Below are 14,748 nucleotides of genomic sequence, written 5' to 3' on the forward strand. Positions count from 1 at the left end.
AAGACAACAAAGATAATGCATTTGTCCATGTATCTTAAAGAGGAGTTCCACCTAAAAATGGAACTTCCTCTTAACCCACTCCTCGTCCCCTTACATGCCACATTTGCGTAATCGCCTTTTCACAGCCCCTCCCTGTAGGCGAGCGTCTGTCCAATCGGATGGCGCCGCGCCGCTCGCGCATGCGCACTGCCGCTCGCGCATGCGCAGTGGGTGCCCGGCCGTGAAGCCGAAAGCTATCACTGCCGGGTGCCCACACTAGTAATGAAGACGCCGGCCGGTGAGGGGGGGCGAGGAGCGGAGCCCCGGCCGGTGCGTCGCTGGAGCCGTGGAGCAGGTAAGTGTCAGTTTATTAAAAGCCAGCAGCTACACTTTTTGTAGCGGCTGACTTTTAATAAACTAAAAAAAAGGGTGGAAAACCCCTTTAAGCTGGATCTGCTGTTTCAAAGCCTAGTCATTTACAGTAATTTACGTGACAAATATTTTGGCTAAAGCATTCTACAAATGAGTGGTAGTATTGTCTATCAATTTCTGATGCTAATGCATCAATACGCATGTAACACCGGCCATTGACTTTGATGGGCCTCCTAAAATGCAGAGAAACACAGACATATTGTATTTTTAAAAATGCAGTTCACTGCTGAGATGGGAACAGATTCTGTCTTTATTCTTTTATTATAGAGAAGTTAGATGCGTTTTAGCACATTGCAGTAAAATGGATTAGTGTAAATGAGCCCTTATACACACCATACATTATAATCTCTTTAAAGCCCTGTACACACGGGCAGAATGTCGGGAGACATTTGCCAGTTCCAAAAATAAATAAAAAATAAGCCGACATTCTGCCCGTGTGTATGTCGGTCTCTCTGACAGAAGCTGGCCATTCAGGTAGTATAAAGTGTCCTTTGCGCTAATATGAACTAATAATGATATAAAACAAAACAAAAAAAAGTGAAAATGCAGCAAAACCTAATAGTGTTTACAATACACAAGTGAAATAATATTGGTAGAGGGGTTTTGCGCAAAAACTACACGCTATCAGAAATAAGTCACGGTGATGAGTAATAAACTGTGCAAAAAATTATATAAAGAATATATGCAATGAGAAAAGAATCTAAAATATATAGTAACGTGAAAAATGGTGATAAGTGTCCCACAAGTAAAATGCAGTGACGAGCTGCCAAATGGGAATAAGGATGCAGCTGAATGTCCACTAGGCCAGGTGTAAGTGAATGACTGACAGATGAATGGTCATATCCGTAAAAGGGCTCACAGAACTCTCACCTCAATGACAAAAGTATAGGGCATTAAAGATATCCTTAGTATCAACCACCTCCTTGCAGCCACAGCGTCTTCCCACCTGTCACGCTTCAATGGAGCCTCTCCTCGATATATCCCTAATACACACTCCGATCAAAGGAGGGGGGAGAGAGAGAGAACAAAAATGCCTCCAATTGTGCAGTATGTAAACCCAGGGGGAAATTTTGGATCACATACACATTTGTGCATTTTATGGAAAGGGCTGTGAGATGGAGGTGGATGTCCATGTATTCCATGTCCATGTATTCTATATATTGGTCGGTGTAGATGTAGGATGGAGGTGGATGTCCATGTATTCTATATATTGGTTGGTGTAGATGTGGGATGGAGGTGGATGTCCATGTATTCTATATATTGGTCGGTGTAGATGTAGGATGGAGGTGGATGTCCATGTATTCTATATATTGGTCGTTGCAGATGTGGGATGGAGATGGGTGTCCATGTATATATATATATTGGTCGGTGTAGATGTGGGATGGAGCTGGATGTCCATGTATATATATATATTGGTCGGTGTAGATGTGGGATGGAGATGGATGTCCATGTATATATATATATATTGGTCGGTGTAGATGTGGGATGGAGCTGGATGTCCATGTATTCTATATATTGGTCGGTGTAGATGTAGGATGGAGGTGGATGTCCATGTATTCTATATATTGGTCGTTGCAGATGTGGGATGGAGATGGGTGTCCATGTATATATATATTGGTCGGTGTAGATGTGGGATGGAGCTGGATGTCCATGTATATATATATATTGGTCGGTGTAGATGTGGGATGGAGATGGATGTCCATGTATATATATATATTGGTCGGTGTAGATGTGGGATGGAGCTGGATGTCCATGTATTCTATATATTGGTCGGTGTAGATTTGAGTTGGAGGTGGATGTCCATGTATTCTTTATTTTTGTCGGTGTAGATGTGGGATGGTTGTCCATGTATTCTATATATATTGGTCGGTGTAGATGTGGGATGGAGGTGGATGTCCTTGTATTCTATATATTGGTCGGTGTAGATGTGGGATGGAGGTGGATATCCATGTATTCTATATATTGGTCGGTGTAGATGTGGGATGGAGGTGGATGTCCATGTATTCTATATATTGGTCGGTGCATATGTGGGAAGGAGGTGGATATCCATGTATTCTATATATTGGTCGGTGTAGATGTGGGATGGAGGTGGATGTCCATGTATTCTATATATTGGTCGGTGCATATGTGGGAAGGAGGTGGATATCCATGTATTCTATATATTGGTCGGTGTAGATGTGGGATGGAGGTGGATGTCCATGTATTCTATATATTGGTCGGTGCATATGTGGGAAGGAGGTGGATATCCATGTATTCTATATATTGGTCGGTGTAGATGTGGGATGGAGGTGGATGTCCATGTATTCTATATATTGGTCGGTGTAGATGTAGGATGGAGGTGGATATCCATGTATTCTATATATTGGTCGGTGTAGATGTGGGTTGGAGGTTGATGTCCATGTATTCTATATATTGGTCGGTGTAGATGTGGGATGGAGGTGGATGTCCATGTATTCTATATATTGGTCGGTGTAGATTAGGGATGGAGGTGGATGTCCATTAAGTCTATATATTGGTTGGTGTAGATGTGGGATGGAGGTGGATGTCCATGTATTCTATATATATTGGTCGGTGTAGATGTGGGATGGAGGTGGATGTCCATGTATTCTATATATTGGTCGGTGTAGATGTAGGATGGAGGTGGATATCCATGTATTCTATATATTGGTCGGTGTAGATGTGGGTTGGAGGTTGATGTCCATGTATTCTATATATTGGTCGGTGTAGATGTGGGATGGAGGTGGATGTCCATGTATTCTATATATTGGTCGGTGTAGATTAGGGATGGAGGTGGATGTCCATTAAGTCTATATATTGGTTGGTGTAGATGTGGGATGGAGGTGGATGTCCATGTATTCTATATATATTGGTCGGTGTAGATGTGGGATGGAGGTGGATGTCCATGTATTCTATATATTGGTCGGTGTAGATGTAGGATGGAGGTGGATATCCATGTATTCTATATATTGGTCGGTGTAGATGTGGGTTGGAGGTTGATGTCCATGTATTCTATATATTGGTCGGTGTAGATGTGGGATGGAGGTGGATGTCCATGTATTCTATATATTGGTCGGTGTAGATTAGGGATGGAGGTGGATGTCCATTAAGTCTATATATTGGTTGGTGTAGATGTGGGATGGAGGTGGATGTCCATGTATTCTATATATTGGTCGGTGTAGATGTGGGATTGAGCAGACGATGAGACTCGCTGAGTGGGGACTAGGAGCTTCTCTCTCTCTGCCCTGTGCCCGGCACCAGCCCAGGGACACAGCCGGTGTGTGTGGCTCTTTAAGGCTGACTGCAAGCGAGGAGGGCCGGCCAGGGCTGGAGCACGTGCCAGGATGTTTTATTGCCGCTGTGGCTGAGGCTGGGCGGCTGGATGTGTGTGGGGAAGGGAGGGGGGAGATGGTTTAGATTATGCCGGGAGAAGGCAAATAGCAGCTGCTGTCCTGAAGCCTGGGAAAACCACTCCCCCCCACCCGAAGGCTCATTGCAGACTGGGAGCACTTCATTGTATAGTCTGTAGGTGGCACTGGTGAGCTGATTAGCAATGTACAGGCTTGCTGCTGCTTGCAGTGCATTCATGTGTATGGAATAGCAAGTGAAACTTTCTGTGTCTTTAATCCCAAATGTTCTTTTAATCTTTAATCTGTCTTTAATATAAAATGTCTGTCCATACAATTACAATAAGATGTTTCATTGAAGAAAGTTGATCTCAGATATGTGCAATAACGAAGCCCCTAGAACTTAAGCAGTCTCTATACAGAACTGTATGAGCCATCTTTTTCCTAGAATTAGTGATATCTGTGAACCAGGACGTGCATGTGCCTCATGCCTTTGTATTAGTGCCATAGGATTGATGCTCATTCTCTGAATCAGGGCTCACGCTATCAATTGTGGATGCCACCACACCTTTAGTGTCACGTACAATTCCACTTCCTCTTCTCTTTCTTTTTCCATCAGGGTTCTGTTCATGGACCTATTCTATTCTCACTCTATACCTCCTACCTGGGTCAGTTGATTGCCTCCCATGGCTTTCAATACCATTTCTATGCCAATGACACCCAAATCTACCTCTTTACCCCTCAGTTCTCTCCATTTATCTCCTCACATATCACTAATTTATATCCTAGATGTTACACCACTTCTTCAAACTCAATCTATCCAAAACCAAGCTCATAATATTTCCTCCCCCACGTGCCTCTTCCTTTGTCTTCTCTGTCAAAATCAACAGCTCAACTCGCCACACGCCAAGGTCCTAGGTGTAATCCTGGCCACCTCCATAGTCATATAAATGAGTGAGAAAAGTTGGTCGTGGAGGACATTTTGTGTAGAGGTAGATCTAGAGAGCCTCTTCAGGCTAGACCAAGCTATATATTGTATTTTTAAAATTATTATGGACAGCATATGTACAGATCCATAGATTGCATCATGTTTATTAAAGCTGAAGAGTAGGTATGGATTTTATTGCATGGTCCAGCTTGGACTAATGTAAGTATGCATGCGTCATAACTGGCTGATCCCTGTGGAAGTTGGAAGTCACTGTAGCAGCCACCGCTACTACAGTGATCACTGCTGTCTTCTGGGTCTGAGTCGAGCGGCTGCCCTGCTGTTTAGTAACTACAGGAGGTTGCTTTCTCAGCACAGGCACCATTCACAGAACACCTTGCACTTTTCTCAATGAATGCGAGGCATTCTCTAATTGGGAGAGGTGAAGAGTGTGATGTCACCACCCCACTTCTCTACCAGTGTTAATTTTGGCAGCAAATTTTGATTTAGTCTTAGTCTTATTTTAGTTTTAGTCCCATTTTAGTCTTCCGCAATTGTTTTAGTTTTATTCGTATTTAGTCGACTAAATCTCCAGTACATTTTAGTCAACTAAAACTCATTTTAGTCATCTAAAATCGAATGGATGTAATTAAATTGTAATGCATTAGTTAACATTTCTCTACAATTTCCAAACTCATTATATACTGCTGGAGTGAAAAATCAAATATGTTATTACTTATGGTATTAAGGTTTTAACATGCACTACAGACCAGTGTTAATTTTGAAGTCAAATTTCAATTTAGTTTTAGTCTTTTGACTAAAATGGTATTATAGTTTTAGTCCCATTTTAGTCTTTTGACTAAAATGCCATTTTAGTTTTAGTCGTATTTTAGTCATTTCAATTGTTTTCGTTTTAGTCGTATTGTAGTTGTTTTAGTCAACAAAATTAACACTGTTCTATACCTCGTCTAATCAGAGAACATTTTGCATTCATTGAGAAAAATTCAAGGCGGTTTGTGAATGGAAGACCAAGAGGACAGCAGCAATCACTGTATCAGCAGGGACTACTACATTCATTCTACGCTTCCATAATGACCTCTAAGCTATAGCATATGCATACTGACATTGGTCCACGCTGGTCCAATGTAACTGTACAATAAAATCCATACTATTGTAGCTGCTGTAGTGTAATCCATATAGCTGAGAACTGGTAAAAGATACTGTTAGCTCAGTTAAACTTGAACTCCATAGAAAGAAAAAAAAATCCTCCCCTGCATTGGGAGAATTTTTCTTTCCCCCAAACTTTCAAACCTTTGCATTGAGAGGTTCAGAGTTTAATTTTGTTGTGTAAATTGTTGGGTTACCCATTGTTATCTATATAAAATAAAGAGCAACATAGCTATATTCTTTGTAGTGTGTCTTACCTAAAAATCTACTTGGAGCTTTGCCGGTATGTACTCAATTACCTTCTAAAAGTCATATAAGCTTTCTATGTATAACTTGTTAGTTCCAATGACAGGCAATAAACAGACTTTGATGTGTCATTTTGGTGTTTTGTCCTAGATTTAAATGAATGTGTATTAGAGACCCATCAAACCTAAAATGCCCCAATCCACAAGCTCCAAATCCAGTCCTATATAAACATCATACTGTCTGACATTAAACCTTTTTTTTTTTTTAATAATTTTACATTAGGGCAATTCTAGAAAGTGGCTTGTGGGGTCTACAGTATATAACATTAGCACTAAGGAGATCACCTACGCAAACTTTTATTATGCAAAACACAAGCTGCCAGTCACACTTATAGGCTTCCAAATGACGAATATCAATGGAATGAAAGAACAAAGCCTTCACCTGCCTTTGTCAGTCGTGTGTGTGTGTGTTAACAAGAAGTAACAATTAATGTGTTATCACATAACAAGTACTTGAGATACCCATATACACCTTTCTAATAGGGAAAATGGCTTGAATGGACTCAATCAGGGCTTTTTTTCCTCAAACAATAGGTGCTGGAACTTAAACACGGCCCCACAAAACCCCTCCCCCCACACACTCTTCAAATCACATCAAATAGTGGGTGTGGTCAGTCAAATTTCACGAAAACAGTAGGAGGGTCTTAAAGGGGCATTAAATACCAGGATTGCATTACATACAGAGTGCAGAGCTGTCACTTGTAAACACAGAAACCAGACTTCTGTGTTTACAAGTGATTGTGGTGAGCAGGTACCAAAGGGTCTGAGCCAGAGGTGGTGGAACTGAGTTCCCCCAAGTTCCCCCTGAAAAAAAGCCCTGGACTCAATGATTACTATAGTAAATGCCCTAGATCACCAGACTAAGTCATTCGATGTGCAGAATCAAATCCTTGGTGTATCTTGTAGCCTGCATTCTACAAATAAAGATGAGCACTAACTGAAAATGGCTGGTAAAATTTATGCTAATGGTCGTTTCTGTTTTTTACCCCTTAAGCCTCATACACACTATTAGATTTTCTGCAGATTTTTGTCTTCAAATTTACCGAAATCATATAATATGAGGTCAAACCTTAAGGCCCCGTACACACGACCGAGTTTCTCGGCAGAATTCAGCCAGAAACTCGATCGGAGCCGTATTCTCCTGAGAAACCCGGTCGTCTGTACACTTTCGGGCGAGGAAACCGACGAGGATCTCGTCGGGCCAAATAGAGAACATGTTCTCTATTTCCTCGTTAGTCAATGAGGAAACTTGGCTCGCCGAGATCCTCGGCGGCTTCACAAGGAACTCGACGAGCAAAACGATGTGTTTTGCCCGTCGAGTTTCTCGGACATGTGTACGGGGCCTAAGAGTTTCAATTTGTATGCAATCAGGCAGGCCCTTACACTACATGGTTTTAGTAAGGCCCCTTTCACACTGGGGCGGGGGGTGCGGTGGCGGTATAGCGGTGGTATTCAGCCACTAGCGGTACGATTTCAACCCCCGCTAGTGGCCGAAAAGGGGTTAATACCGCCGGCAATGCGCCTCAGTAGAGGCGGATTGCCGGTGGTATAGCCACGGATTCTCATTGCTTTTAATGGGAAGGAGCGGTGGAGGAGCGGTAAACACACCGATCCTCTCACCACTCCTCTCACCGCTCCAAAGATGCTTTCACACTGGAGAAACAGCAGCCAATGTTTAGGGTCGGTTTGCAGGTGCTATTTTTAGCGCAATAGCGCCTGCAAACTGCCTAAAGGGGCCTAAATCTGAAGACGAAAATCTGCAGAAAATCAAATAGTGTGTATGGGACTTTAACCTGCCAGATGACAGATTGTCCTTTATGGTATTAGGCTACAGGCTATACCAAATCTAACCAAGGTTAAATGGCTATGTATATCCATGCTTTGTTGGGATTCTAATATCCTTTTGGTTCTTTAACCACTTAAGGACCCCTTCACGCCGATATATGTCAGGCAGAAGGGCATGGCTGGGCACAGGCACGTACCTGTACGTTGCCTTTAAAAGCCCAGCCGTGGGGTCAAGAGCCCGCGGACCCGATCGCCGCTGGTGTCCCGCGATCGGTCACAGGAGCTGAAGAACGGGATGAGGTGTGTGTAACCACACCTTCCCCGTTCTTCTGTGTGGCAGTGACACTGATCGTCTGTTCCCTGATATAGGGAACAACGATCAGTGACGTCACACCTACAGCCACGCCCCCTTCAGAAAGAATCACTCCCTTAGGGCACACGTAACCCCTTAGGGCCCCCTAGTGGTTAACCCCTTCACTGCCATTATCATTTTCACAGTAATCAGTGCATTTTTATAGCACTTTTCGCTGTGAAAATGACAATGGTCCCAAAAATGTGTCAAAAGTGTCCGATGTGTCCACCATAATGTCGCAGTCATGAAAAAAATCGCTGATCGCCGCCATTACTAGTAAAAAAAAATATTAATAAAAATGCCATAAAACTATCCCCTATTTTGTAAACGCTATAAATTTTGCGCAAACCAATCGATCAACGCTTATATCGATTTTTTTTACCAAAAATAGGTAGAAGAATACGTATCGGTCTAAACTGAGGAAAAAAAAAATAATATATCTTTTTTGGGGATATTTATTAAAAAATATTGCATTTTTTCAAAATTGTCGCTCTATTTTTGTTTATAGCGCAAAAAATAAAAACCGCAGAGGTGATCAAATACCACCAAAATAAAGCTCTATTTGTGGGAAAAAAAGGATGCCAATTTTGGGATCCACGTCAGACGACCGCGCAATTGTCAGTTAGAGAGACGCAGTGCCGAATCGCAAAAAGGGGCAAGGTCCTTAACGTGCATAATGGTCCGGTTCTTAAGTGGTTAAGGAGGGTGGCTTGATAATTATTTAAATTAAATTTCCTTAGCTTACGAATGGTACATTCCTTGCAGGAAATAGCCTATCTCACCTGGTGTGCTAGGACCTTGTACACCTGTAAATAAATGTATTAAGGAAAAAAAGGTTATCCTTTAATACATACCGTCATTGCAGGGGTTAATGTCACTCTGTCTGCATCCTCCTCTTAGCTGTTGGAATATAGATACTTATGGTTTCTATCATTAATAAATGCTACGTAAGCCATTCAACACATGCCTGATTTGCTGTGCCTGCAGGCCAACTTCCACTTCTGTCTTTTTTTATGATGATGATGATGTAATGAGAAAAGTTAGAAATTTGTATACCTAATATATAGTTCTCTAGTTAGGTTACTCTTCTGTGAATGCAAAGAAAATGTTCTGAGGAATAACTCTTTCAAAACGTTGAAATTTTCAATCTGCTATTCTGGAAGTGCTACACTAACCTGATATAAATGGTGCCAACCTTAGGGCCTTTGTGAATTATATGGCAGCTGTCCCCTTAAGTGATTATCTCACTAAATCATGTGAATAAATAAATAAAGTAAGGCGATATTCCTATTTAGGTCCTGTCACGAAAATTGAGATCCTGCTCTCAATCTTTTCTTAGCAGGAAAACTGACAGAAAAAGTGTGATGGAGCATACACACGGTCGGTTTTCCTGACGAAAAACTCACATCGCACTTTTCCTCTCAGGAAAACCGATCGTGTGTACAAGGCATCAGTCTATGTTCAAAGTGTCTCTAAAGCCAAATAATTTATTTACATTTTGGATAGAATAGAGGAAGGTTTAAACAGCTTTCATTTTCCTTTTCAGCTGTTCAGTAAACCTAACAGGAAGGATGAGGATGTGTTAACAATGTGAGTAAAATACCCTATGCAACAGTTGTCACAGGAACAAGTGTCCCCATTAGAAGATTTCGCTTCTATTCCTGTTCTGGATTTAACCCTCACTTTCATTCCTGGTGACGCTTGTGATCAGACCAATTAGAGAGAGACAATTCCCCTAACGGACATAAACAGTAATAAAAACCTGACAATGGTTCTAACCCCTACTCTATGCCTTTGGTTATATTTTAATAGAGCTGAAGTTTACTAGACACACTATTAAAGCGAAGCTCCACCCCTAAATGGTACTTTTGTGTGTGGGGGGGGGGGAGTACTTGTTTCTCCCAAGGCAATCCGAGCGGAAGTTCTCCTCTCTCTGCAGTCTTCTGGGACATGTCACAGGATCGTTCACAATGCGTAGTGGGCACCCGGCTGTGTAGCTGCTGACTTTTAAGGCCTCTTGCTCACTGGACGTTAAAATAATGTCATAAAAACGCCAGTAGCTTTGCAGTGAGTTTTTCAACGTTTTTTTTAAACGTTTTTGCAAATAGCAGTTTTAGCTTTTATTCGCGTTTTTTTGCATTAGCGTTTAAAATTATTTTTTTTAAAAATTGGAAAACTGCCTGATTGTAGGGATTACCCGAAGAGTGCAATGTTGCAACATAAAAATGCTGGCTACTCAACAACTAAACTTTTTATTACTATTGTATTTCTTGGCGTATTTATTAGTTGATTAGGAATGTATTTTTAAATAAAAATTGTTCTAGGTAAATACAATTATTTTGTGTATTCAGTATTTGTTAAATTAGATACCTACATGTAAGCATATCTGCGTGATGAAGTACAGATCTACACCTCCTAGGGGCAGAATAGCCTGGCATAAGGTGAAGAAAGCTACTGTATGTATCAAAAAGGGGGAATTTACTTAACCAGTTTTGACGGGATTGCCAAACCAATTGGAAGTATGAATAAAGAACTAACTACTTTAGGGTGATTTTAGAAGGGTCGTTTTTCTCTTTGATTTTTTTTTTTTTTTTTCATGTCAATGATCCAATTGGATACAGGCAAAATCTCTCATTTAAATATCTTCTTCTCATAACTAAATGTTAAACATCACTTTTTTTAGTAAACACTAATTTTTCTGTACTGGGGCTTCCTGCAAATAGGAATCCTGATGGTCTGAATTTCCAAAACACATATGAATAGCTATTGGATGTGCACACGTTGTCCCTGGAACATTTTTATTTTGAACTTTGTCTTTGTAGCTTTCTTCAGTGCAGTGGAATCCTGATCATTATTACATATTAATACTAAGGCTTCATTTCCATGAAAAGACACTTTTCTGAGCTTTTTTTGCAGCTTAAAAACGGCTCTCAATGTTAGTCTATGGCCTCATGCCCACCATGACGTTTTCGAGCTGTAGATGGCTGAGCCGTTTTTAAGCTGCAAAAAAAAACCAGCACCAGTGCGTTCTGAAGCTCCAGCCTTAGAGCTGTAAAAACGCCAGACGTTAAAAAAACGCGCAAAAACGCTACAGCGGCGTTTTTGAGCTCCAGCTTTTAAAAAAACATGGACAGGCGTTTTTAAGCTGTAAAAAAGACTAAAAAAAGTGGCTGTAAAAACGTCAATGGAAATGAAGCCTAAATCCTACCTGGAATTAATATTATAATTTACAATTTTCTTTCTACCAGACTCCACCATACAGCAATACACATTTAAATAAAACAAGAGCTCCATTAGTGTAATACTGAGTCAGAAAAAGTTTTCTAAAGATTGATCCTGGAGATTAAAAAAAATTCTGTGTGTTCATCTCCCATCTATCATTATCAGTTAATTTTAGCACCATCTCTGCACTATTAACATGATACATACAGTCATCACTCAAGTCAGATATCTTCAAAATAATACAATATGCAGTTTTATTATTTACAAGTAAAACTTCCAGAATAGGAAGAAATGTATAAGAGCAAATTTGTATGTCTTTGGCATCATAACAATTTCGTAGACAAACGAAATATAAGTTACAATCTTATTACACAACAGCGCATTCAATATGAATATTTGCTATTTACAAACATAATAGTGCATTCTCGCTACAAAATAAGGACTTCCTATTTGTAACTAATCGTCTTTCTAAATGAAAGTTGTCCAATACTGTCCTTAGTATAGTCCTGTTACCAGGGTCTCCATACAGAGTCTGCAGTGACTGAGGGCATAAGGGAGGGAGACATGGCAGCTGGCACTCCATTGCCCACATTGGAGTTTGTGTAGACAGGGATGACAGGTCCGTTGTGTGGGAAGGCTGGATTGGTGATCAAAAAGGCAAATTGTCCATCTGAAGCTGGCACTAGCTGAAAGCCACCATAGACCTTGGCAGCTTCTACTGGCGGGCCACCCATCTTGCAAGGAACCCCACCCATGGGAGAGGGACTGCTCTGCCGGCCGTTTGCAGGAAGTTGGACCATCGGCTGGCCAAACGCAGGGTGAGAGTTGGCAACGGCAGCCGGAATCTGGGGCTGGGCAGGATAATTCATGGCATTGATCTGATTCATGCAGTTGGCCAGATGTCCCAGGAGCCGAGTCCGGACGTCGGTGTTGACTCCTTCAGAAGTAGACAGGAATCGTGTGACTTCGTTCATGCACTCGCTGAATCCGGCTCTGTATTTGCCCAGAACAGTGGGGTCTGTGCTGAGAGCAGCTGTAGAGGAAGAAGGACACTTGGTTACATCACTGAAGATCAGACAGAGCAGATAGCCCCACACTGTACAGGGTTAATGCCGTACACGGCCTCACTAGAACTCTATGCTTAGTAAATGCCTAACTCGGGTTCATTAATATATAGACTATATGTGCTCAGGTCACTTATCACCATCCTGTAGATCCTAGAGCTGATCCCCCTCCTCCCCCTCCCCAGCAGTAACATGAGCTCCACGTAGACCGTGGGAAAGACAGGAGAGCCAGCCCAGTAGAATGTATCTGAATGCCATTCAAAAGAAGTCTGGAAGAGATCAGCCAGAAAGGGAAGGAAGAAGGGGGGGGGGGGGAGTACTCACCAGTCATCTGAACTCTCTGCAAGTTCCGGAGGTGCTTCACTGTCATCTCCAAGATATCAGCCTTCTCCAGCTTCGAGTGTCTGGAACTCTGAAAAGCAAATCACACATTTAATTCTCAGCTCAGCAAGTCACATTATCACAGAATGTGCCAACTGTATGAACTAATACTAATATTTATCCTTAGTGTCCTACATAAAAGATAAATATTGGGCAGCTGTGTAAATCTGTTAATGATAATATTGTTGTAGAACTTGTATTAATAGTAGTTATTGAAGTAATAATATTAATAAAGAATTGCAGTACAGGTGCAGTCAGATAATGGGGGGACTGGGTGGGTATATGGTGTCCAATGCAGCTGATGGCGACGTACAAACTGTTGGCGCTATATAAATCCTCTATCCTAATAATAATAATATAATAATAATAATAATAAAGCCCACTTACATCTTTCTTCAAGGCATCCAGGATGAGGGTTTTGAGTTGGCCCAGGCTCTCATTAATCCTGGCTCTCCTCCTTTTCTCCATGATGGGTTTGGATGACTGTAAACAAGAGGCACACACAGTCAGTGTGATCAAGGTGGCTACATATCTATGACATAATCCAGTACATCTATGACATCATCATCATGACAGTCCAGGCAGGAGGTATTTACCTTTCTATGCTCAGAAGCAGTTTTGGGTTTATCCGGAGTAGATGTCATGCTGGCTGGGGTGGCAGCCACAGGAGAAGAAGAGTTTTTCTCCATCATGTCAGCTGGCATCGTGTGGAACCTCCAATGTATTCCCAGGAGGAGGAGTAATATAGTCCGCTATGGAGGGCAGAGATCCAGGAATAGAGCGCAGTGTCCGGACAGATGTGTACAGATCTGCCTCTGTCTGTCTGATACTAGTGAGTGCCCTGCGCTTGGCTCCGGCTTTATATACCGCTCACAGCACGCGAATGCCTAGTGTGAAACTTCCAAACTTACTTTCCCACAGTAACTTTCAGCCAATGGCAGGCAAGCACACGCGTGGGCTGCAACACGCCATTGGATGCAAAGCGGGACACAGGAGGCCAATGATAAGCCCTGGAGGGAGGGAAGGGCGGGGTTCTGATTGCAGCCTGTCAATCAGTAGGAACTGTTAACTCTTTGTGAACGGTGTGCCAAATTTCAAAAGCTCCTTATCGCAGCAGCCTGCAATGGGATAAAACGGGAGGAAAAAAAGAAATGCTTTGGATATCAAATTGTCATTTGATGGTAAAGTATTAAACAAAATACGATGTGAAAATATGTATATGTTTATACAGTATATAAATTGTTCTATATTTTACAGTGTTAATTCAAATAGATATATATATCTATACAGGTATACCCCACTTTTAAGTACACAATGGGGTTTATTTACTAAGTTTTTAGATATATATATAGATGTAGAGATATATAGATGTAGATATATATATATATATATATATAACTTTTTATTATTATTATTATTATTATTACTATTATCATCTTTTATGTATAAACATATATAGATTTAAACATTGTAGTGTGTTTGATACTTTAGCATCTAATGACACTTTGATTTTATATCAAAATCATTCCTTTTTTAACACTGTAATATATATATATATATATATATATATATATATATATATATATATATATATATATATATATATATATATATATATAAAGAATTATAATTTACATGTATGATATCTTAAATATAGATAGATGGAATATAAAGATGTTAGATAGAAAATTAGGATATCATTATATACGTAAGGGTGTAAAATAAATATACAAAATATAAAATAATGTATTTGATAAAACAATTACTTGGCTAACAGGTCTGAAAACTCTAT

General features: G+C 40.8%; 1 protein-coding gene across 1 annotated transcript; it reads right to left on the bottom strand.

Moving 5' to 3' along the window:
* Nucleotides 1-11,737: 11,737 nt before the first annotated feature.
* LOC120936825 (transcription factor HES-1-B) lies at nucleotides 11,738-13,842 on the bottom strand. Its single transcript, XM_040349517.1, has 4 exons — nucleotides 13,553-13,842; nucleotides 13,344-13,439; nucleotides 12,900-12,987; nucleotides 11,738-12,544 (listed from the first exon to the last, which is right to left on the bottom strand). The coding sequence occupies exons 1-4, from the start codon at nucleotides 13,658-13,660 to the stop codon at nucleotides 12,021-12,023; spliced, it is 816 nt and encodes a 271-aa protein (XP_040205451.1). The 5' UTR covers nucleotides 13,661-13,842; the 3' UTR covers nucleotides 11,738-12,020.
* Between the last annotated feature and the right edge of the window lie 906 nt (nucleotides 13,843-14,748).

This window comes from Rana temporaria, chromosome 4, assembly GCF_905171775.1.
Source record: "Rana temporaria chromosome 4, aRanTem1.1, whole genome shotgun sequence".
NCBI lineage: Eukaryota > Metazoa > Chordata > Amphibia > Anura > Ranidae > Rana > Rana temporaria.

Coding starts and splice junctions, on each gene's coding strand:
- LOC120936825 (XM_040349517.1), bottom strand. CDS start 13,660: ATGCCAGCTGACATGATGGAGAAAAACTCTTCTTCTCCTGTGGCTGCC. Junction 13,440..13,552: donor CTGCTTCTGAGCATAGAAAG/GTAAATACCTCC, acceptor TCTTGTTTACAG/TCATCCAAACCCATCATGGA. Junction 12,988..13,343: donor TGGATGCCTTGAAGAAAGAT/GTAAGTGGGCTT, acceptor TTTGCTTTTCAG/AGTTCCAGACACTCGAAGCT.